This window comes from Mobula birostris, chromosome 17, assembly GCF_030028105.1.
Source record: "Mobula birostris isolate sMobBir1 chromosome 17, sMobBir1.hap1, whole genome shotgun sequence".
NCBI lineage: Eukaryota > Metazoa > Chordata > Chondrichthyes > Myliobatiformes > Myliobatidae > Mobula > Mobula birostris.
In genome coordinates, this window is record NC_092386.1 from 65416847 (window position 1) to 65442725 (window position 25879).

Below are 25879 nucleotides of genomic sequence, written 5' to 3' on the forward strand. Positions count from 1 at the left end.
TTAATTATTGAGACATCTCTACCATAAGATTTGGTTTCTAAATTTATAAATGGTAATAATTGAAAGGTTCAATGTGCATTTTTTTGATCAAAGAATATACAAGTTGTAAATTATACAACTTTGAGATTTGTTTGCTGAACAGGCAGTCACCTGTTAATAATGGCAGTGCAGTCAGTTTGAACTGGTTAGCCCAAAGTGCCTGTATCCGTGATCTGCTGCCCTATGACAATCACATTCTAAAACACAGTCAATTCATTATGTTTTAAAAATTCTAAACTTGGGATTACATCTCCTCCCTCACTACCATTTAGAGCCTCAAACAGCCCTTCCAGGCAAGGTGACACTTCACCTGAAAGTCTCTTGGGGTCATATACTCTGTTTGGTGCTCTCAGTGTGGCCTCCTGTGTATCGGTGAGACCTGACGTACATTGGGAGACCGCTTCGCCAAGCATCTATGCTCCGTCCGCCAGAACAAGGGGGATCTCCCAGCGGCCACCCATTTTAATTCCACTTCCCATTCCCTTTCCGATATGTCCATCCGTGGCCTCCTCCATTGTCATGATGAGGCCACACTTAGGTTGGGGGAACAACACCTTATATTCCGTATGGGTAGCCTCCAACCTGATGGCATGAAAATCAATTTCTCTAACTTGCAATAATGCCTCAACCCCACCCCCCCCTTCACCATTTCCCATCCCTTTTTCCCTTTCTCATGTTTTCTCCTTGCCCTCCCTCTGGTACTTCTTCCTACCCCACCCCCACCGCCTTTTTTTTTCTTCCATGGCCTTCTGTCTCTTTCACCAATCAACTTCCCAGCTCTGGGTTTCATCCCTCCCCTTCCTAGTTTCACCTATAACCTGGTGTTTTTCTCTCTCCCCTCTCCTCTTCCGCCCCCCCCACCTATCAAATCTACTCCTCAGCTTCGACTGTACTTTTTCCATAGATGCTGCCTGGCCTGCTGAGCTCCTCCAGCATGTTGTGTGTGCTCGGATTTCCAGCATCCGCAGATTTTCTCTTGTTTGAAGCTTGGGCTTACATCTCTTGGGATTTTGTGTATCTAAGAATTTTTGAAAAGCCATCTAATCAAAATGTAACAATTTATATAAAAAAAATAAAAAGTATATATTCTGTTTCTGCAAACACCTTTAAGAAAATCTGATAGGTTATTACTTGAGATCCCATTGCTATTTTAGTGTTTTATGTCTCCTAATATGGATTCTGTAAAGTCAAGTTAAGTGAAATTAGTCTATCTTATCCAAGCTAGTGAAATTTTCTTGGACTGAACTTCACAGCTCCAGCAATCAACATCTGATCCTAACCTCTAATGCTGGCTGTGTAGAGTTGCACATTGTCCCTGTATCTGCATGGGTTTTCTTTGGGTACTCTGGCTTCTTCTCACATTCCAAAGACATTCTTGTTGGTAGGTTAATTAGACGTGGTAAATTACTCGTGTAGATGAGTCAGGATGGAGTTAATGGGCGTGTGAGTGAGGAAAGTTTGTGGAGAACTATGTATGTTGTAAAATTTGATTGGTTTGCTCTGAGAGCCAGTATAAACTCTGGGCTGATAGCTTGTTTTCTTATAAGGAGAATATGGGAAATGTAGCATCAATAAATTCAATAGGATATTCTGGAAAAATTTCATTATCTAAGGAGTGACTAGAATGTGGCTAATAGAATTGTGGATGAGATGAGTAGTAAAAAGAAATTTAAATGCCTGAGGGAATGAAATGAAAGGTCATGTTAAAGAAGAACAGTTTAGACTGTTGTATAATAACCCTGAAGCAGCGGTTCAAACTAGTGGTTACATTTCACCTTGCTTCTTTCTTAAAAGGGGTACCCGACAGGGTTCCCCACTTTCCCCAATGTTGTTCTGTCTAGCTTTGGAGCCCCTGGCAGCAGCTATCAGAGAGAATGAGGACTTTATAGAGATATCTGTGGGAGGACAGGTTCATAGACTGATGCTTTATGCGGATGATATTTTATTATTTGTGTCGGACCCTTGTCAATTAGTGCCATGTCTTTTTAACATTATAAAGTCTTACTCTAGATTCTCAGGTTATAAGGTTAATTGGACAAAATCGAAAGCGCTATCGTTGATTGCATATTGCCCTGCATCTGCTTTTTACCCAGGCCAATTTCAATGTCCAAAGAAGGGTATATGATATTTAGGTATTAATTTTCCCCCCCAACCGAAGGATTTAGTAAAGGTAAATTTTGATCCATTATTGCAGAGAATTTCATGTGATGTAGACAGATGGTCATCATTGTATTTGTCAATGTCCGGAAAAGTAAATGCTTCGAAAATGAATAGCATTCCAAAGGTTAATTATCTGTTCCAATCGTTACCAGTTCAAATCCCATTAACACTTTAAGCAATTTGTTATATAATTTTATTTTTATAGGTATAAGGTATTCGCAAGTATTATACAAACTTTGTTTTACATGTATAACTTTTTCCATTTTTATATATGTATAGATCTATAATTATTTATACAACAAGTACACATTGAGATGATATAAAAAGTAATTAGGCACTTAAATAGATATGTGCAGTTGTAATTCCACTCTATTAGAATAGACTAAGTATTGATAATGGTTGTAAAAAAAAAAGTAATAATAGTGGATTAATAATAATTTCCATATATCTCTTCTGGACCATTTCTTTCTGGTCCAAAATATTGTATGTAACCCTATGTAACTTCCATCGTAGGTATTTATATCTTAACTGCGTGTGCGCAGCCCTCCGGTGAAAAATGATATCATTCCTGTTAAGTAGGGGCCTTGGACAATTCTGATTTGATGGAGAATGGACGTGAAAGCACAGAGGAACATCTGGAGAAATTTCTGAAATGCTCGTCCGCTGCTGTCGTTACTGTGTGGTCGGGAATCTTTCGGAGGGTAGGCCTCAAAGTCCTCGGCCTTGCCTGCTTTTGGCTACCGAGAAGGAGGTCGAATCATTCGGACAGAGATGGCGCTCAGTACTCGGTGTCGGAGAGTTGATCAGAGCTCGAAGTTTTCGGATGACTCAGAGTCAGATTGTGGTCGGCATGGCAGGGAGAGTTTTTCTTCCTTCTCCCGTCTGCATGAGATGTGGGACTTTGAGAGACTTTGAACTTTACTGTGCTCATGGACTTCTTCGTCAAGTTATGGTATTGTTACACTGTTTGTAACTATACGTTATAATTATGTGGTTTTGTCAGTTTTTTTCAGTCTTGGTTTGTCCTGTGTTTTGTGATATCACACTGGAGGAAATAATGTATCATTGCTTAATGCATACATTACTAAATGACAATAAAAGAGGACTACATGTCTTCATAATCATCATGTTTGCTCCTACCCACAAACATATTTATCCAATCCCTATGTACTTATTTACTTCATTTTATCATGTTTTCTTCCTTTCCCAAATCTTATCCTTTACTAGTGTTAATTCCCTGTTTTCCAAAAAAAAGAACAGTAAACATTCAAACCAAGGATGCTTACGTTAACACTATTATTATGTTGATGAGAAAAGCAGTATAAACCATTAGATTAGATTATGAGGACACTCAGTCCTCGTTTATTGTCATTTAGAAATGCATGCATTAAAAAATGATACAACGTTCCTCCAGAATGACATCACAAGAAAACGCAGGACAAGCCAAGACTAAAACTTACAAAACCACATAATTATAACATATAGTTACAACAGTGCAAAGCAATACCATAATTTGATAAAGAGCAGACCATGGCACAGTTTAAAAAAAAGTCTCCAAGTCCCGATAGCCTCATCATCTCACACAGGCGGCAGAAGGGAGAAACTCTCCCCGCCACTGAACCTCCAGTGCTGCAAACTTGCCAATGCAGCACCATTGGAAGCACCCGACCGCAGCGGACTCTGAGTCCGTCCGAAAACTTCGAGCCTCCAACCAGCCCCTCCGATGCAGCCTCTCCGAGCACCATCCTCTGCCGAGCGCTTCGACTCCGCCCCGGCTGCCGAGCAACAAGCAAAGCCGAGGACTCGGGGCCTTCTCCTCCTGAGATTCTGGACCACACAGTAGCAGCAGCAGCGAAGCAGGCATTTCAGAAGTTTCACCAGATTAGGAGAGTCATCTAAAGTCTGCTCACTTTGGGGTTATGAATTCAATCCATTTATTCCAAATTTGATAAAAAATTTTCTTTTTCAATTCTCAGAGAGTAAGTCGCCTTTTCCATTTTAGATATTTCCAAAATAATTTCATGCCAATCTTCTAATGTAGGTGATATTGGATTTGGCCACTTTCTGGTGATTGATTTCTTACTTGCCACTAAAAGGACCTGCAGCAGCTTTATATCTGTTCCAAAAACAATACATGCCCCAAATAGAGAGTCTCAAAGTTCAGAGGTATCTGGGTCTTAAATACCTTAACCAATGTTCTGTGAAGGCCTTTCCAATATAAACTTAATTTAGGGCAATCCTAAAAAAACATGGAAATGATTTGCCTCCTTGGAGCCACACCTTCTCCAACACGTCACGTTTGTGTCTTTTATATTTTTCCTGGTACGGGGTCTTGAAGTATCTTATAATATTTTTCCAGCAATGTTCTCGACAAATCAAAAAGCTGCATATTTTCCCCCAAGCATCCTCTGGAAGTACCGACCCCACTTCTTTCTCCCACTTCTCTTTAATATACAAAGTGTTTTCATTTTTGGCATGAAAGAGGGCATTATATAATCGAGAAATTGATTTACTTGGTATTGAACTGTAAACCGAATTCAGAACCTTGAAAAATTATAATTCTACTGTTGATAAGTCTGTATATCTACAACTCTGGTTAACATAGTGTCATACTTGAAGGTACTTTTTAAAAAAAAAAAAAAAATAATCATTGTGTTCAGGCCATGTTTGTCCTGCAGGGATTGAAAACTTTGTAATACTCTTTTATGTGTGAATAAGAGGTAGGTTGTAAGACCTTTCTTTATCCATAGTTCAAGTCTTTTATCTCCTCTGCTGGGAAGAAATTCGGTATCATATGCACACCATCTGAAAAGTTTTAAGATGTTATTGATTCCACATGAATTAGCCACTTTCTGCCATACTTTTAATGTGAGATTTATCCAGCTGTTTTTAAACTTTTCCAATTGGGTCATCAATCCTTTGTCGGCTATTGAGGCCTGTAGAGGAAAACTGTCAATCAATCCATATTCCTTCCATCTAGCCTTATATTCCCTATTACACCAATATAACAGAGGGGTTATCTGTGAAGCATAAAAATAATTTCTCAAGCAAGAAAGTGCCATACCTCCTCCTTCCTTCCCTAACTGTAAGGTGTTAAATCGGATTCTAGGTTTCTTTCCTTGTCAGATAAAGCGGGAAATCCACTTGTCCCATTCCCTGAATTGATTATCGTCCACCTCCACAGGTAAAGTCCGGAAAAGATAAAGTAACTGAGGGAGAATATTCATTTTTATGCTATTTATTCTTGAATTTAAACTTAAGGGGATAAGATTCCATCTATGTATATCTGCTTTTATCTCTGAAATCAATGGCCCATAATTTACCTGTGACAACATTGAAAGATCATTTGGCGGGGTTATTCCTAAATATTTTAATGATTTAGCTTCCCACTTAAGATTATATCTATCCTGCAGTTTTTTGGATGTTGTATAATTTAGGGACATAACCTGCATCTTCTTTACATTAATTTTATAACCTGATATTTTCCCGAACTCACCAACTGTGTAAACAATCCTATAAATGATTTTTCTGGTTCGCTCAGCCATGCTAAAACATCATCTGTGAATAACGCCACTTTCTGTTCAATCCCTGCCATCTTGATACCTTTTACGATTTCACTCTGTCTTATTAGTTGAGCAAGAGATTCAATGTATAGTGCAAAAAGGAGAGGAGAAATTGGGCATCCCTGTCTAGTTCTTCTCTCTAAAATAAAGGAGTCAGGGAGGTCCCCATTTATCTTAATTCGAGCTGTAGGGCTGTCATATAAAGTCTGGATTACTTTAATAAACTTTTCTTGAAAGCCAAATCTTCCTAACACTCTGTATAGGAATACCCAACTAACTGAAGCATCTAATCCCACTACCATTGTCTCTGTCCCATTCTTAGTAACCTGTTGTAGTATGCGTAAAGTTCTCCTTATGTTGTCCTGAGTTTGTCTTTGTTGAATAAATCCAGTCTGGTCTAAGTGGATGAGGCCAGGTAGAAGCTTTTCCAGTCTGCACGCTAATATAGATGTAAATAATTTGTAATCCAAATTAAGAACGCTGACTGGCCGGTAATTACCACATTCTAGTTTATCTTTACCCTCTTTGAGAATAACTGAAATAATCGCTTCTCTCCAGGAAGGTGGGATTTCTCCTCTGTAAGATCCAACTAAAGGTGTTAAGTAATAATGGGGGACTTCAGTGATTTGTACCATTCATACCCATCAGAACCTGAAGACTTTCCGACCTTTAATCTTTCTGGTGTTCAGTTCTTTGGCAGTTACTGGTTCTAATAGGCATTCATTTTGTAAATCTGTGAGCTTGGGTAGATCTAAAGAATTCAGGGAAGTGTCTATATCGGGCTCATTGGAAGTCTGGGGTTAAGAGTACAGCTCTCGATAATATGTTTCAAAACTCTTGAATTTCCCCTATTGTACTCTCCACAAGCTTTGTTTTTGGATTCTTTATTTTATGAATTGTATTGTCTGCTTGTTTACGTAATTTATATGCTAATAATCCAGCTGGTTTACCTCCTACTTCATAATTCGTTTGTCTCAGATAAAGAAAATTTCTTTGAGTTTCCAATGTATAAATATCATCAATTTCACTTTGCAATTTCTTAATTTCCTGTTTTACATTAGAATTAATTTTGTTGCTATCTACAACTTGAAGTTGTTTTAATTTTCCATGAAGGTCTGCTAATTTTTGTGCATTGATTTTTTTCATGTGAGTGGTAATGGAAATAATTTTCCCTCTCAGTACAGCTTTCAATGTATCCTATAAAATCACTGGTGGTGTTTCTCCTGTGTCATTAAGGTCTAGGTATTTGATTTCTCCCCTTAATCTCTCCATTACTTTCAGGTTATTGAGTATATGTGAGTTTAACCTCCATAGTGTTTTCCTCATTTTCCTTTCCAGGATTAGAGACAGAGAGACTGGGCTATGATCAGACAGATCAATTGTTGTAATATTACAGTCTTTTATCCTGAGACTATCTGTGTTAAATATTTAAAAAAATAGTCTATCCTTGAATAAGCTGAATGAGGGAAAGAGTAATGTGTATAGTCTTTACTAGTGGGGTGTAATTCCCTCCACACGTCTATAATTCCCAACTCCTCCATCAATGAATTCACTTTCCTAGTCAGAAGTTTATTCTGAGTAACCATTCTTGAAGAATCTAATGCAGGGTTTAAACTAATATTAAAATCCCCTCCACAGATTACTACCCCTTAAGAACTGACCATTAGGTCAAAAATGTGTCGAGAGAATGACCATTCACAACCTGGTGGAGCATAAACATTCAACAATATTATTTCAGTACCTTCTATTCTTCCATTACTTTTTACAAATCCTCCATCCTTGTCTTTAATCTCTAAAATATGTTCATAATTACGAGCACTTGATATTAAAGTAGCTACCCCTCTTTTGTGGCTCAATTTATATGATGAATAAAATACATGCTTAAAGCCCATTCTTTTTAATTTTGCATGTTTGGATTGGCTCATGTGTTTCCTGAAGGAAAGCTATTTGTGCCCTCTCTTTTTTTCAATTTAGACATAATCTTATTTCTCTTAATTGGATTCAAAACCCCATTAACATTATTAGAAAATTATTTTTACCAGTTCAATTTGCAATTTTCCTCTAATAAGGAAAAAAAGACACTCTTCTTTTCTAAACAAACAGTAAGCAATCCCTTCTCAACAGTAAACCAAAACATAAAACCACACCCTAGACATTTTTGAACATATCACATTTGAAAATTTTCCCCAACTTCCAACAGTGAGGCCTGAACACCGACCTGCCTCAGTTCAGAGGGCTAACCCCAATCTCCAGTCTGTGTTAGAGGGCCCTCCGCAGTGTGAATAATCATACAGAATTCTCTCCTATTTATGTCTCGACCATATTGCTATCATTCAAGTTATTCTGCCTAGTTTATTTTCAGTTACCAGCTTTCATTTTACCTTTAAGTCCGATTTACTCTCTTCAGTCATTTCTCTTAATTAATCTGTACTCTCTGTACGTTCGTGTCTAAATATTTGCAGCTTTTCCTTGTAGTTTGACACTGTAGTTGGCATGGAGCGTCCTCGCCGCACTGGCTGCCATGACTTCTGCTGAATCCTCTCCAGTAACGACTCCGATTGGGTGATAACTTTTATGGGTAGTCCCCGGTCCGCCAGGTCCAACGTTGTCTCTTCCACTGTAGTGTAGGTTTTTGTCCCTTCGTCGTAAACGACTCTTAGCCGAGCTGGATACAGGGTCTGCAATCTGATGTTGCTTTCCTTCAGGACCCTCCGCGTTTCCGCATATTCCTTCTGTCTGGCAAGGATCCCCGGTGCGTAATCATGGTCAAAGCTGATTTTACAGTTGTTCCACATGAAACCTTTCTTTTGCCATGCCAGTTTAAGCACCTCTTCCTTTGTTGTGTAACTGAGAAATCTGACTAGAATCAATCTGGGCTGGGCACCTGCTGGGGGTTGTGGTGCCAATGCGCGGTGGGCTCTTTCTATCTGTAGGTCTTTTGCGTCCGGTATGTCAAGGTTCTCTCTAAGCAGCTTCTCCACGAAGGGAATCACCAATCCAGGTTTACCTTCAGTTCCTTCGGGAACTCCGTAGATCCTCACATTTTCCCTCCTTGAGCGGCCTTCTTAGTCTATTAGCTTCCACTGGAGCTGCTCTTGTAGCTTTAGCATTTCTGCTATCACTTCCTCTGCGTTTTGCAGCCTCTCCTCAGTCCCTACAATCCTCGCTTCAGCTTCATCTAACCTCAAATTAATTTTTACTATTTCTCCTTTAATATCTTCCAGCTGTTTGTTGTTATCTTGTCGGAACTCACGAATCTCTCTGAGAATCAAAATCAGATTCACCGATTCTTCTTCAGTACCTCCGTCCTGGCTAGCCGTGGGGGAGCTGGGCCCCTCGTCTTGCTGCGTCTCTTTGTATTTATCAGCCTTCTGAGCAGACTTTTTATTCTTGTTCTTAGACATCATCCTTGCCCCTTTTATTGATATATAATACTAACTATTTGTTTAATTTCGACTTTGGGGCAGTTTACCTTTTTCGTCAAGAGACCTTTCCCTACGCCGCCATTCCCTTGATGACCCGGAAGTCCTCCCATTTTAAGCAATTTGATAAAATAATTAAGACTTTTATTTGGAATGGTAAATGCCCACGCTTAAACTTTAACAAATTACAATGGCCAGTTGAAGAGGGGGGCGGATCTTAGGTTTGCCAAAGTTAATATACTATTACTATGCCTTTACTCTTAAGCACTTAGCACATTGGTCTCTCCCTCCGGAGATAGTGCCTCCTTGGTATCGTATTGAGTGTTCTGCTCTTCCTCCCATCCCTCCATTACAATGTTTGTCTATCAAGGTACCTTCTGAGGCACGGTCTCACCCAATTATATCGCATGTGCATTTGTTTTGGAATAAGCTAGCCAGATTATTTAAATTTAATCCATATTTGAATGAAGCCTCGAGTATCTGGATGAATCCAAAGTTGTGTATTGATAAGTCTCCTTTCTTCTGGAGGGAATGGCAAGGGAAAGGTGTAATTAAATTGGGAGACCTTGATAATGGTGACAGTTTAAAATCTTTTAATCAATTAACCCAACAGTACGATATCTCTAGGTCACAATTTTGGAGATATCTTCAACTGCGTCATTTGCTACATACAACTTTTGGTTCTACACAGCAACCCCCACAAGATGCTACGATACTGTCTACTGTACTGGCTGCATATGGTAAAGGTCATGAAGCCTCAACTTATTATTCAGCTTTAACACAAATCTCTGGGGACAAATTTCTGTTGGGTCTTAAAGAGCATGGGAAAAAGAACCGATTGTGACATTTGAGACAAAGGAGTGGGACAAAATTTGCAAAAATGTCAAAACAATGTCAAGAGACCTTATTCAGTTTAAGACTCTACAATGTTTTTATTGGACTCCAACAAGGTGACATAGATTTGGGTTGGAAAAATACCCCTAAATTCTGGTGCTGTGAGGTGGATAAAGGGGACTTAGTACATGCACTCTGGTCCTGTCCCAGAATTCAAGAATTTTGGATTATGAAACATAAGTATATTGGTGAAGTTTCAGGTATTCAACTCCCTTTCTGCCCCAGACTTTTTGTCTTGGAAAACACACTTGGGTTACTTGGGGATAAACACTCTCAAAATTGGATCTAGGCAACTACAATAGTAAGAAGACAAATTATATGTAGAGGTTGGAGGAACTTGTTGGGGGGGTGGGGGGGGGAACCATCATTTCAGGAGTGGACCACAGAAAGCCAAAGTGGCAGCTTTTGAACGCATGTCTTACAAACAGTTTGATAGATTGGACATCTATACACAAAAATATTTAGGTTTCCTGGGGGTGGGAAATAGTGGTGAATGTGTGGTGAAGCATATTGCTGAATGGCAGTCTTTTATGCTATTAGAGGTCTAAATAAACACACATGGTTATTGATATTTATTTCTGCCATTTTTTTTATTTTATGGATAATTTTATGTTTTGTAAACTATGATTTACATATTTTCAACACTAACTCAAGGGTTCGGGGAAAAATTTGTAAAAGAATTCAAAATTTAAATGATAAAAAAATAGAAGAACAGTGGAAGAGATCTGTGGTTCATAAACATTTGCATGGACTCGTTGAACTAAATAACCTGTTTCATGGTTATATGCTTCATGTCTATGAAGTACATTATTTTGATTTATTGTTTTCAGTTAATTATTTTTTAAAACATAATGATCTTCCGCATCTATATCCCAGATAGAATGCAGAATTGTGTAGAGTCAAAATCAAAAGTTGAAATGTAGAAAATGATACAACATTTCATTATGGGAGAGCTTGAATCCATACCTCACCTAAAGAAATCTTAAACAACAGGAATTCTGCAGATGCTGGAAATTCAAGCAACACACATCAAAGTTGCTGGTGAATGCAGCAGGCCAGGCAGCATCTGTAGGAAGAGGTGCAGTCGACGTTTCAGGCCGAGACCCTTCGTCGGGACTAGGTCTAGTCCTGACGAAGGGTCTCGGCCCGAAACGTCGACTGCACCTCTTCCTACAGATGCTGCCTGGCCTGCTGCGTTCACCAGCAACTTTGATGTGTGTTGCTAAAGAAATCTTGTTGGCTTCAAATAAACTGAGGTAGATGGTATATTGAAAAAAATAGCATACTTAAGCAACAATTCAAGACAGCTGTAGAAGAACACCTCAATGAAAATGTAACAACACCTATTTGGGACAGATTTAAATATGCTATACAACAATCAGTATAGGAGATAATCCCCGTACAAGAAATCCAACACACCAACAAGAGGTAAATAACCCAAGAAATTCTAGATCTAATGGAACAAAGAAGGTTAGTGAAGAATAATGAAATGCAATACAGAGAGCTAGACAGACAGACCAGACAATTGTGCAATATTGCAAAGGAAGAATGGCTGAATCAAAAATGCAATGAAGTAGAAGGCCATATTAACAACAGCAAAGAAATGCACAAGAAAATTTAAGGAAATTACTGGAGTTAAGAAAACCTCCTCTACAGGATGCATAAGATCAGTAGACGGATCCATACTAACAGATCCAAATAAAGTATGTGAGAGGTGGATTTGGTATACAGAGCAGCTGTTTAAGGATAATAGAGAGGAACACCCAGATATTAAACACCCTAATTCCGGACCACCTATTACCAAAGAAGAAATAACTAAAGCAATGAAAAGCATGAAACAGCATGGACCTGATGAAATTTCAGTGGAAATGATACAAACCCTAGAAGATCTGGGCATAGATATTCTTTTCGAACTGTTTAATGGTAAATATGAGTCTGGTGTATTTGCCTGACAATTTCTTGAAATCAGTATTTATAACTGCCAAACATTCCTGGAACGATTGACTGCAAAAATTATAGAACAATCAGTCTTATGAGTCACATAATAAAGATTTTGTTGAGAATTGTTCTGAGTCGAATTAGAAACAAGTTAAGGCCAGAAACTTCTAAACTGCAATATGGGTTTATTGAGGATAGGAAACCAATTTTCATACTACGATTGCTTTCAAAAAGGGCAATTGAATATCAGAGTTATGTCTTTTTATGTTTTATTGATTTCACTGAAGCATTTGACAAAGTGCAACATGAAAAATTATTTCAAATTCTCGCTAAACTAAGCATTGACGGAAGGGACCAACAACTGCTTCAAAATTTATATTGCAACCAAATGGCGGCAGTAAAAATTGATGATAATATAAGCAGTTGGGCTAAAATTCAAAGAGGAGTTAGACAGGGATGCGTTGCCTCACCAGAATTATGTAATATATATAGTGAAATGATTCTCAGAGAAATAAAAGACCTAGATGGGATAAAAATTGGAGGTGTTAACATCAACAGTATAAGATATGCAGGCAATACTTCTGCAAGTGCTGCAGAAGACCTACAGATCCTCCTAGACAAAGTAGCACAAACAAGTGCAGATTTTGGTCTAACCATCAACTGTTTTTTTAAAAAAAAGCCAAATGTATGGTAATATCAAACCAGCAGGATACTCCCAACTGCCAATTGTTCATTGGTAACCAAGAGATTGAACAAAAAACCCGCTTTAATTGCCTTGGTAGCTTTATATCACAAGATGCTAGAAGTAAAGTGGAAATAAAAAGAAGAATTGCTATTGCCAAAACCAACTTCCAAAAATTGAAGCCCATTTTTACCAACAGACACATTTCTATAACAACAAAGCTTAGGCTACTAAAATGTTACATCTGGTCAATCTTGCTGTATGCTTCCAAATCATGGACTATAACACCAGAACTCCAAAGAAACTTAGAAGCAACTGAAATGCGGTTTCTTAGAAGAATGCTGAAAATATCGTATAGAGATAGGGTAACTAATGAGACAGTACTCCAACATGCCCATACAAAAAGATCTTTAATGAGAACATCGAATGAGAGGAAACTTAAATTCCTGGGCCATGTCATCAGAAAGGGAGAAATAGAATGCCTTACATTACAAGGCCGTATGCCTGGGAAATGCGGAAGAGGAAGGCAAAGAAGAAAATATATGGACTCTGTGAAAGAACTGACAGATCTAAGTGTGTGAGATATCATTGACGCTGCGTGGGATCGTTCGATGTGGAAAGCCATGATTGCCCAAGCGTGTAACATGCAAGGCACATGATGAAGAAGAAGAAGAAGAAGGTAGCATTTAAATTTGTGCCAAACTTTTGAATGAAGGTCATTTGAATTAAGCAAGTCTGTGGGATTGATTTTGTATCAGTATTCACTGGGGTTCAAGAATGAGGAAACTCAAAAACAAAAGAAAGCTCCAAGTATTTTTTTACACTTAATTTTGTTTTGGTTTATTATGAAAGATAAAACTACTTATGATTGTAGACTACTTTCAGTAGATTACAGTTAAGACTGGAAATGCAAATTGATCTGGTAGAAGCAGTAAAAAATTCATGGAGATCTGAACCTGTGAAATTTGCTTCTAGGGTTATTGTTTGAAGAAGTAAAACCAATGTACAAGGTTACACTGGATAGGCAGATGATATAGATCATAAAAGGGTGGGTAATTATCATCAGAATTATAAGCTGCCGTGTTGGGTAAACGTGTATTTCTATGCATATTGTATCATTTTGAAATGTAACATTTTATGTTCCCTTTCACTGTGGAAGCGGGCCATCTCAAAGCTGTCATGCAAATTATTTTTTAGTACAAGCTGTCTGGGTAATCAACATTTGCTCTGCAGAATTCACAAATGACTGCCCAAAAATTTGAGATAAGGAGTAAAATTTACCGAAGACTTCTGGAACAGTTGAGACTAAGAGATTATAGAAATTGTAACTGTTGCAAGTATTATTGTGACCTAAAAGTGTTGATCTCAAAACTTCCATTTGGATCAATTTTACAGTGAATACCAATTCCTTCCCCTTTGTGTAAAACAGATATAACGATAGTTAAACAAAACTGTTAGACACCTAAGTAAAAAGAAAGTTGAAGAAGGCTGCAGATGTTGCAAGGTTTATTTTGATGGGTTAATTTAGATATTCACATTGAAATCATCCAATGGGTTTTACAGGAAGTAAATTATTCAGAAAATAAAGTCAGTAAACAAAGTGCAGTTATTCTTGCAGGATAACTTGTTACACAAGTTTGATTATTGATCAAACTTCATTAGAACCAAATGCAGGTTTGATTATGATACAAGTAGCCCTAGTATCTATATACTTTAATCAAAATTGAATCATCTCATCTATAGCTATTTTTCTGTAGTCTGGCTTGAAATCATATGCATATTTTCCTATATGCTATGTATTGACATCAATGAAACGAGGGCACCAAGAGATCTGTGTTGTATTAAAGTAACTTTTTTTTAAATAGTGAAGGCCCAAGATAAAGAAGCTAAGGAAAATGTTACTTCCACTTGTAATGTCTGATCCTTAATGTTTCTGTGTACTCTTTCAAAACAACCAGTTTTAAGTAAACACAAAATACTCTGCAGATGATGGGGTCAACGCAACACTCACAACACACTGGAGGAACTCAGCAGGTCGGGCAGCATCCGTGGAAACGATCAGTCAACATTTTGGGCTGGAACCCGGAGTCCTGAGTCGGCCTGAAATGTTGATTGATCGTTTCCATGGATGCTGCCTGACCTGCTGAGTTCCTCCAACATGTAGTGAACCAATTTTAAGTTTTGTAATATTGCAATAGTGTTAATGCATTAATCTACCAGTAAATATAAGTTACAGAATGCATTTTGTACATTGCAAACTTAACGCATTGAACAAGATTCTAACTATATTATATCTTAACTTTTTTTTCTTGACTGTTTACATTTCTAGATTGACCGTCTTGATGAGGACTGCATTACAGAGCTGTCAGTGTTCTTCAAATGCTCCAAAAAGCACATGTCCAGCTTGGTATCAGAGGTATGAATCTCCCTCCAAAGTTGTTCATTTTTGATCTTCAATAAATGAATTCATCCTATTTTAGAGCCTGAATTACATTTGTCTTTTTTTATTGTTGTTCTCAGTATTAAAGGAAGATTTAACATTTTTTATTGCAGCCTTACTATCTCCATTAAAATTTAAGATGATCAAGTTTACTTATCTTAACAGCTACAATGTTATAGATGCTTAACTAAATCTAAGTGTTAGTCTTTTTATTTTCTTATAGCATGCAGTCTAGAAGAGGACTAGCTCTTCATTCATAAAAATGCTAAATCTCTGTCTAACAACAAAAATTTCATTACATCCTTTATTCTATTGTGGTTCAACTGCAGAAAATTCACTACTGTATTACTAAGGTATGACCTGTACGAAAAGGTTGGGCTGTACCTGAGCTCGGGAGGATCAATTTTCTTGTGGGCAGGTTTGCTGGAGCTTTTGGAGAGTGTTTAAATTGATTTGGCAGGGGGATGGGAACCCGAGTGATAGGCCAAAGGATGGGGCAGTTGGTATAAATGTAGATGCGGTGTGTGTTGAGACTGAGGAAGGATAAGCAGATAATAGGGGAAAATTGCAGTTAGTGGGTTGGGTTGAAGTGTGCCTTTTAAACTAAATAGTAGGTTCGTGGGGCAAAATTTAAAATGGTGACGAATGCAGGACTGAAGATGTTCTATTAGAAGCATGTAGTATACAGAATAAGGTGGCTGGCCTTGTAGCACAGTTAGAGATTGGCAGGAACGATGTTGTAGACATCACTAAGTTGTGGCTGAAAGAAGATCACAACTGGGAGCTTAACATCCAAGGATACACATTGTATTGAAAGGACAGGCAGGTAGGCAGAGGAGGCATGGTGGCTCTGTTGGTATAAAATGAAATTAAATCCTTAGAGATGACATAGCATCAGAAGATGTCGAATCCTGGTATGTAGAGTGAAGAAACTATAAGGGACATAGAAAAGACGTATAAAAGGCAATGTTACGATAGTCGTGGGGGATTTCAATATGCAGGTAGCTTGAGAAAATCAGGTTGGTACTGGATCTCAAGAGAACGAATTTGTGGAATCCCTACAAGATGGCTTTTTGGAGCAGCTTGTGATTGAGCCCACTAGGGAAATGGAAATTCTGGATTAGATATTTTGTAATGAACCAAATTTGGACATCTATGGAAAAGAGTACAGTTTACATTTTGGACCGAGACTCTTCATCAGACCTGCTGAATTCCTCCAGCATTTTGTGTGTGTGTGTGTGTTGCTTGGATTTCCAGCATCTGCAGACTTTCTCAAATTTGATTAGGGATCTTAAAGTAAAAGAAGCCTTAAGAGGCAGTGATCATAACAAAATTCACCCTGCAGTTTGAGAGGGAGATGATAAAATCAGGTGTGTCAAAATTACAGTGGAGTAAAAGCAGTTAAAGAGGCATAAGAAAGGAGCTGGCCAAAATTGATTGGTAGGGGACACTAGCAGGGATGACAGCACTGGAGTTGGTGTGCGAACACTATGTGCAGCTTAAATGCAAATGATTGTCTTGGGTGATTCTCTTGCAAGCGCAAGACCTTGTTGGACATTGTTAGTGTAAAATGTTGTAAGTCCACTTCTCCTCTTTATTGGTGAGACAGATGGCGAGGGAGCTGAGTGGTTTTGGTTGTAGCGAGGACTAGGCCTCATGCTGCAGGCTTGTTTTTGTTTTTTTTCAGTATTCCAGGAGAGGAGATGCTGGAGTCAGTGTAGTGTGGCATCCATGCTGGGTTGGGGTCTGGCCCCTCCCGTGTTTGATCGGTGGAGTGACATGCTGGATTGCATGTGTGCATGTGTACATTCCTCTGCTTGTTCTTACCAGTGATTCCCATGCAGCATCAATTTACAGGGCGTTTCACTTAGTGTGACTATGTTTTACTGCTATCTTGTATGAGCCTTGTGTTGTGTATGACTGTGGATACTGCATTTTGCACTTTGTCCCCGGAGGAGAACTGTTTCATTTGGATGTATTCTTGTATGTTTGAATGATAATTAAACTTGAACTTGAAAAGATTTTCAGATATTTAAAGAGGAGTAAGGGTGAATATTGTACCACTGGAAAATGAGATTAGAGAGATAGCAATGTGGAACAAAGAAATGAAGGGTGGATTTGGTTGATGGAATTGACGGCCTTGTAGCCAAGTTTGCCATTGATATGATGATAGGTAGGGAGGAGGGTGATGTTGAGGAAGCAAGAAGTCTGCAGAAGGACTTGGACAGATTAGGAGAATGGGTCAAGAAATGGCAGGTAGAATACAGAGTCAGGAAGCGTATGGTGATGCACTTTGGTCAAAGGAATAAAGGAGTTGACTGTTTTCTAAACTGGGAGAAAATTCAAGAATCTGAGGTGTAAAGGAACTTAGGGGATCCTGCACAAGGACTCCCAAAGGTTAACTTGTGAGTTAAGTCGGTGATAAGGAAGACAAAAGCAGTGTTAGCATTCATTTTGAAAGGACTAGAATATAAAAGCAAGAATGTGATGCTTGGGCTTTTTAAGGGATTGGTCAGACCATGCTTGGAGTATTGTGAGCAGTTTTGGGTTCTTTATCTAACATGGATGTGCTGACATTGGAGGGGGTCTAGAAGAGGATCATAAGAAAGATCCCAGACATAACAGACTTAATGTAGGAGGAGCATTAGATGGTTCTGGGTATGTGCTTACAAGGGCTTAGAAGAATGAGGGGGGGGGGGTAGGGGTGGGAAATCTTAATGAAATCTATCGAATATTGAAAGGCTTAGATAGAGTGGATGTTTCCGAAAGTGGGAGTGTCTAGTATCAGAGGGCACAGCCTCAGAATAAATGGACTTCCCTTGAGAACAGAGATGAATTTATTTAACCAGATGATGCTGAATATGTGGAATTCATTGCCACAGATGGCTGTTGAGGCCAAGTCATTGGATATTTATAAAGTGGAGGTTGATACATTCTTGTTTCATAAGGGTGTCAAAGGTTACAGGCAGAAGAATTTGGTTGAGATGGGTAATAAATTAGCCATGATTAGCAGAGCAGACTCGATGGGCCAAATTGCCTAATTCTACTTATATGTCTTATTGTCTTGAAGGTTTAGTAGAGTGGCGGGGGGACAGTGGGAGGAGGACAAGCTAAAAGAAGATAGGTGAAGCTAGGTGGGGTGGGAAAACTAAAGGGCTGGAGAAGAGGGAATCTAGAAGGAGAGGAGAATAGACCATAGGAGAAAGGGAAGGAGGGAACACAAGATGGCAGGTGAGAAGAGGCAAGAGGCCAGAGAGGTGAATAGAAGGGGAGAGGAGAAGGGGAATTTTTACTGGAAGGAGACATCAATGTTCATGAAATCAGATTGGAGGCTACCTAGACGGCATTTGAAGTCCACCCTGAGAGTGGCCTCATCATTGCAGAATACAAGGCTATGGACCAACATGTTGGAACAGGAATAGGAATTAAAATAATTAGCCACTTGGAAATTATGCTTTTTGCGGATGGAGTGGAGGCGTTTGACAAATTTGTCCCCCAATTTATGACTGGTCTAACCAATATAGAGGAGGTCTCATTGGGAGCACAGGATTTGCGGGTAAAGTGTTCATCACCTGGAAGGACTGTTTGAGACCTTGAATTGAGGTGAATGGGCAGGTGTAGTATTTCTCTCACTTGCAGGGATATGTGCTGGGAGGGAGATTAGTGGAGAGGGAGGTATGGACAAGGGAATCACAGAAGGAGCGATCCCTATGAAAAGTAGTGTCCCTTGTGTTATCTGGTCCCTTAGAATACCTTACAATAATTTATCCACTATTGACATTAGGCTCAAAGGCCTATAATTTCCCATCTTATTCTTAGAGTCTTCTTTAAACAGCTTCTCATCATTAGCTATCCTCCAATTGTCTGACAGCTCACCAGTGGCTAAAGACGTTTGAAATACTGCTGCTGGGGACCCCTGCAATTTCTGCACTTGAGGTCCAAAGGAGCCTCAGTACTTCACGCAATTGTATCAATTTCATCATGCCACCTATTTTCAATCAGCAAATGCATCTTTGGTTTTCTAATAAATTTGTTTCTACTACCTGAATGCAGTCATTGGTTATGGGAATTAGTTTGAAATTGAACCCCTGATTCTAGCTTGAGCATTTGATTTTATTGCATTGAAGGTACACCTGCTATAACTAAATCATTAAAGGCTAACAGTCAATTTGGATGCTATTAAATGGAGTCTACTTTCTAATTTGAATGACCCACTGTCTTAAGTCTTTTCTTTAAATGAAAACCATTGCATTGTTCAATTTAATTCACAGATGGCAGTTCATTTGGGTTCTATTCCACTAGCAGTAATTTAAGCCTGACAGAATGTCTACATTAGAGAAATGATGATTCTATATCAAATATCATTGGTTACTTTAGGCATAATTTCTTGGTTTAATGAGATAGAAAAGTAATTGGTGAGGAATGGATGAGGTATAGTTGTGTCTTAAGAACACAAGAAAATGGTAGCAGGAGTGGGCTACCCTGTGCCAGGTCCCCATGATTCTTGATTTCACAGTCTTTCAAAAATGTATCCCCCTCCACTTTAAATACTTCGGATGATCTGCCCCTGAGAACTCTCTGGAATAGAAAATCCTAAGTATTCGCTGCCCTTGGTGAGAGCCAATTTCTATGTGTCTGTGTTTTAAGTTGTTTTAAAGTTGAAAGGTTAACTAGTATAGTGATTGGTTATTCAAAACCAATAGGAACCAGTCTTGACCAAATTGTTCCCATCTTGTTAAATATGAATTAGTTTAGTCTTATTTGCCATCAGGTTAACAAACTTGGTAACTAGTTATACGGATCCTGAGCTGGGAATAAAACCTAACTAGTTTTAATAAAGGGGTTACTTTTAAAATTTACAGTATTTTAGAATTATCCCTGCAAATTGCAATGTAAAAAATGTAATTCTGTGATGAAAGAACGAATAAGATTTGTAGACCAGTTAGGGAAGCAGTAGTCCATTATGAGGGGTCTGATAATAGAAATGTGGTTTTGGCTCATTCGTGCACAAACTTCATATTCCTTGATTTCCCCTAATATCTAAAAAGCTATTTATATCTGGCTAATTTGAGATCCAGCAAGGGAAACATCGTTTCTCCACCTACCTTGTCAAACCCCAATCCTCCTGCCTCCAGGAAGAATAGGGCAGGTCAGATGACCTTTCCTGTCATTCCAGGAATCAATTTGATAAAACCTTACGGTACTTCCTCTATCACAATGTCAGACCTGGAAACAATGCTACAGATGTGGTCTCACCAGAGCTGTATATAACTGGAGCAAGACATTTCTAACATTATGGTACAACAGACTATTTGCTGAAACTAAATGTTAATTTTCACGATCTGTGTACAACACCCAGATCTTTCTGAACGCCAGCACTTCCCAATCTTTCACCATTTCTTTTTAAAAAAAGTGTAATTTTTCTATTTTTTTAATGAATGATCCCACATTTTTCCACATTGTATTTCATGTGCTATGTCTTTGCTTATCACTTAGACAATAGGTGCAGGAGTAGGCCATTCAGCCCTTTGAACCAGCACCACCATTCACTGTGATCGTGGCTGATCATCCACAATCAGTACCCTTTTCCTGTCTTCTCCCCATATCTCTTCACTCCACTATCTTTAAGAGCTCTATCTAACTCTTTTCTGAAAGAATCCAGAGAATTGGCCTCCATTGCCTTCTGAGGCAGAGCATTCCACAGAACCACAACCCTCTGTGTGAAGAAGTTTTTCCTCAACTCCGTTCTAAATTGTCTACCCCTTATTCTTAAACTGTGGCCGCTGGTTCTGGACTCCCCCAACATCGGGAACATGTTTCCTGCCTCTAGCGTGTCCAATTCTTTAATAATCTTACATGTTTAAATCAGATCCCCTCTCATCCTTCTAAATTCCAGTGTATACAATTCCAGTCGCTCCAATCTTTCAACATATGACAGTCCCGCCATCCCGGGAATTAACCTCGTGAACCTATGCTGCACTCCCTCAATAGCTAGAATGTTCTTCCTCAAATTTGGAGACCAAAACTGTACACAATACTCGAGGTGTGGTCTCACCAGGGCCCTGTACAACTGAAGAAGGACCTCTTTGCTCCTATACTCAATTCCCCTTGTTATGAAGGCCAGCATGCCATTAGCTTTCGTTACTGCCTGCTGTACCTGCATGCTTGTTTTCAGTGACTGATGAACAAGGATACCTAGATCTTGTTGTACTTCCCCTTTTCCTAACTTGACACCATTCAGATAGCCTGTCTATATCCTCCTGAAGCCTCTCTTCTAAAAAATCCTCACTGCAATCTACCTTTGTATCAGCAAACAGAAATAAATTACACTTGGGGGCTTCATGAAATCAGTGATCAAAATTTTGAGCATCTTGGGCACCACTGGTCACATCTTCCCTCTTCCAGTTTCTGTTTGCTAACCAATTCTTGATCCATGCCTGTATTTTACCAATATGGTGCATCTTCTTCATGGGCCCTTAGCTCCCAGTGGAACACAGGCCACTGATGACCTCCCATCTCCATCATCCAAAGTTGATGGTATGGTTGGAGTTGATCAATGTTTCTGTAATCATTGCATACACTGTACAGGGGATTGGCCTATACAGCTTCACCAGAGCCCCATTGGCTGGCCTTACCCATTTCCACCTCTCTCGACGGGGGGTGTTAGGTTGGACTTCGAAAGGCACCAATACTGTGCACTTCACTTTTACTTAATCTGTCTCTTGCACAGTGTTGTAGAGGTTGTTCTTTGAGCTCATAAGCACCACATTAACTGGTTCAATCTTATTTACTGTAAGTTAAAGCATAAAAATGCTTAACGGATTTGTCAAACATAACTTTCCTTTGATAAATTTGTGTTGCTTTTGCCCAAAGCTATTGTTATTATGTAAGCACACTGTTTCTAATTTGCCAATAATAGTTTTCAGCATCTTCCTTAATGTTTGATGTCCAACTGGCCCAAAGTTGTCAGATTTTCTCCCTTGCCTTGTCTTACTACAAACTGCTGAGACCATACAGGAGTATTATATAATGGGGAAAATATATACTTGCCTTACAAAATAAATTAAGTGTAATGCTAATATCCTAGTAACATTAAATCATTGATTAATTTTGGTTGTCCATCGTATCCAACGATGACAGTAAACCTGTGCAGGAGATTTTTTAAAGCAGAAAAGCCATTGCACTGAGGCCGCTCCCCTCTCTTGGCCTTGGAAGTCCGATTCCAGTGGTACAAGTAGTCTTCACAACTGGGTCTTCCTTGGTTGCAGTGGATGACCATGACTATTTTTGTGCCTTGTCATGCTCTTTGCTTTCCATGCTGTATTGGTCGGTGGATCTCACTATTGAACTCATCTGTCCAGTCCGCTGGAGCCAACTTTGCGTCCTAGGACTGGCATGTCCCTATCACTCCAGGGTATGAATTCCGCCTGCCACAGTAGTGATTCGTGGTGTGGCCTGTGTCATTAAATCATAATTGTTATTGGAAACGTGTATTAGTTCAAATACAGCTTCCTTTTACACAATAGATCAAGTTTTTTATTATTTTGTTTTAGTGGAAATACGATAGAATAACTGCTGCATACCTACTGCTGTTACACAAGAAAATCCATGGAAAGTCAGTCCGCTTATTCTCTTGTGCTGAGAAGCAGCAGGTATCAACACCTCTAGCAGAATTGAAGGTGAGTTCATTTAAGACTTAATTTAAAAATGTCTTAACAGTAGCTTAATTTTTTATTGCATATTACAACTACTGAAATTTTTAAAAATGCAACTTTTGAGGAAAATGCATAAATCTCTATTTTAGGTACAAGTCCTTCCTTATTTTTAATGTCCTACTTTCATGCCCCTCACATCCCACTCCCACTTTAAAAGAACCTGAGGCTCATGATAATGCGGAGTTGCCTGGCACCACTCCCTATATAATCCATTGCTACAAAAGTGGTCAGTGCTTGACTTTCAGAAGGACCACATGAAGAAGAGCTTCCTAGCCTACAGCAAAACCAATCTGTCTGCTTACAGGCAAAAAGCAAGAAACCCGAAAGAACCCAACCAACATCTAATGAACAGAGAAAGAGGAGAAAAAATAAAACACAAATCATGCTAATGATAGAAGCAAGCAAATTGAGTCCATAATCTTAAAAAAAAACAACCCATATCCCAGAGCAGCCGATGTAGGCCCAAAGCCTCAGTCTCAAATTCATCATAAAGTGGGCAAATCACCACAAAACACACAGACACAATGTGGATAGCAGCCAGAGGAGTGTCAGCGCCACGGAGATAGGAGTGAATGTCGCAATAGAGCAAGTGCAATCGGCCTGAGCCTCGCCTCTGGCTCTGACATCCTACCTTTCCAGTCTATCCGGGCTGGTCGTCCCCCGCACTGGGACTCAGGCCCCGCTGCAGTGAAAGTTCTCAGCCTGGACCTTGCCACCCAGCCCAAAGCCATTCTCAACCTTTCCACATCGTCTCACTGCTTAGATCAATCCTACCTTGCAGCTGGTTTAGGGGGACAGACATCGAAACTCCCCTGCCTTGACTCCTCTCTGAATTGCTCGCTGCAACTGCTTCCCCGACTTGGAAACCATGTCAAACATGTTCCGTTATGACTTTGCAATATACCAGCATGGCTCATACTTCGAGTCAGCTTCACCTTCGCTCGCCTCTTCATTGCTTGTGGTGACAGTCTACCACAATTTATCTCAGAAAAGGTGTTCTTAATGATGTTTTTAATTATATTTCTTGCCTTCCCTTCTAGTGGGAGAAACTTGGTCTCCCAATAGAATTATGAGTTAAAATTCTAAATTTGATCCTTGGTTGCGTTCTATCTACTATACTCTTCTCCCCCCCCCCCCCCCCCATGAAAAGAAAGGTTCTTTTTACAAGCCTTTTTGAAAATAAATGAAGGATATAATTAGTGGATTGGCATGTAGGTTGTTTTTTCTTAAAGAGTAGGATATTATCTTGTGGAAGAATGTGAAACAGATTTTAAATGGTTTATTTCCTATGACATTGTTTCATCTTTTTGCAACAGTATTGGTGTACGTTTGAATATAGATGTTTATTTTACTGATGTGACAACTGTGCCAAACTAGTGTTTGTAATGCAAATTTTATTATGTAGGATCTTTGAAGAACTGTTTTTCTTAGAAATTTATGGTGATCAAATAAGTATTTTTTACTTTTTGTGGTCACATTACTATTTAATCTTAGTATTTTGTAGCAAATTTATCTCCTGTTTTTTATTAGTCAAAGAGAAATATAAACTTCGAAGATTTGGATGACGATCAATCCTGCATGCGTGGATCACTGGACTTTATGGATAAGTGCATCCTCAAAGAGAAATATCCTTTTACAAACTCATCCCAAGTTACAGAGGTCTGCATAATTTTTCATTGATTTCTTTATGATCTGTTACTTCATTTTGACAATTTCATTTTACCAAAAATAACAATATCAAATTGTAAGAATTCTTGTGTTTGGAGGAATCAAGTTCTGCATTTTTGCTCATGACTCCAGCTAATTCTGGATCCTTAAAACTGCGGGGATCTTAACTTCTCAACCAATGGCAAGTGCATTCAAAACAGCAAAATTTGGAGTAATCTGTGTTTGTTTACTTAATACAGTGACTTCTTGATCGGGTATAGCACATGCCTCTGGAAGATGGATATTGATGGCTGATGTTATTGTATTTAAATGTTCATTAGTATGTCACTCTTGTGAAGGGAAAAAAAGCTTCTTTCTACTGTTAACATTCCTTGATAAACCTGTCTGAGGTCAATATTAAATAATTAGCTAACCTCTATTTAAACGTATCAAAATAAAGTCCTACAACTTGGGAATCAATCACCAGATGAATCATCATGTCAACATTTCAATATTCCATGCTCAGCATGTTATTCCCCAAAAATCACAAACAGTGATATTTGGCATTCGTATAATTGCATTAATGAGGAAGACCCAATGGATTGCTAGATTTGTTTTTCTGTGTGTAACGTCTGTCTTTGTATCTCTGGTATATTTGTATTTTATGCATGTGTGCACGCGTACACACCCACCAAATTGACATGTTGATTTACTGCAAACTTTAATCAATTTGTACTGGTACACTTGAAGTGTTTTAAACTATACAAAACATTTCTTCCATTTGAGATTAAGCACTAAATTGCTTCAATTTTGACTTGAGGTCAGATCGATGCCCAATATGAAAGCTGCTTCAGTATTGTTGGATCTTGTGCAGCCAATAAAATGGAGTCTGCTTAAAACTGTTGGAAAATGCGCTGCTCATATGTTTTTCGTAGGAATAGTGTTTGTGTCAAGATGCTCATGTTTCAAGTCTCTTTATTATCATTCACAGGCATGTTGTATTTTTGAAATTCCATGAGATTAACTCATCGATTTCTTTAAAATACCTCTTAATCTTATTACACAGCAAGCACTTAAAGATCATTCAGAAGATAATTTACAGTTTTTGGATAAACAACAAAAGCTTGCTTCAATGAAATCTGGAAACAAAGAAAATATAAAGCAAATAAAAGTGAATATGAATGCCAACGATAACTTTGTGCAGCCTGAAACCAGAACACCAGTTGTTCAGAAAAGCCGTGGAAAGAAAAATCTAGTTACTCCCAGAAAAAGTGAAGATGTTCCTCATAAAGGTAACCTTTTCCGTTAAGATCTTAGATTTTTGTGTCTATTATGAAACAAGAAGTGGTCCACATGGTTCAGTTTCCAGCCAATGTAGT

General features: G+C 38.7%; 1 protein-coding gene across 3 annotated transcripts in view; it reads left to right on the plus strand.

Annotated features, from left to right (window-relative positions):
* The window catches only part of melk (maternal embryonic leucine zipper kinase), a 96200-nt gene that overhangs the window by 48385 nt on the left and 21936 nt on the right, over positions 1 to 25879 (plus strand). For all 3 annotated transcript variants that reach the window (XM_072281835.1, XM_072281836.1, XM_072281837.1), the window contains exons 11-14: positions 15028 to 15114; positions 22692 to 22817; positions 24384 to 24512; positions 25567 to 25792. In XM_072281835.1, the coding sequence (XP_072137936.1) occupies positions 15028 to 15114; positions 22692 to 22817; positions 24384 to 24512; positions 25567 to 25792 (568 nt within the window). The remainder of the gene's footprint in view (positions 1 to 15027; positions 15115 to 22691; positions 22818 to 24383; positions 24513 to 25566; positions 25793 to 25879) is intronic.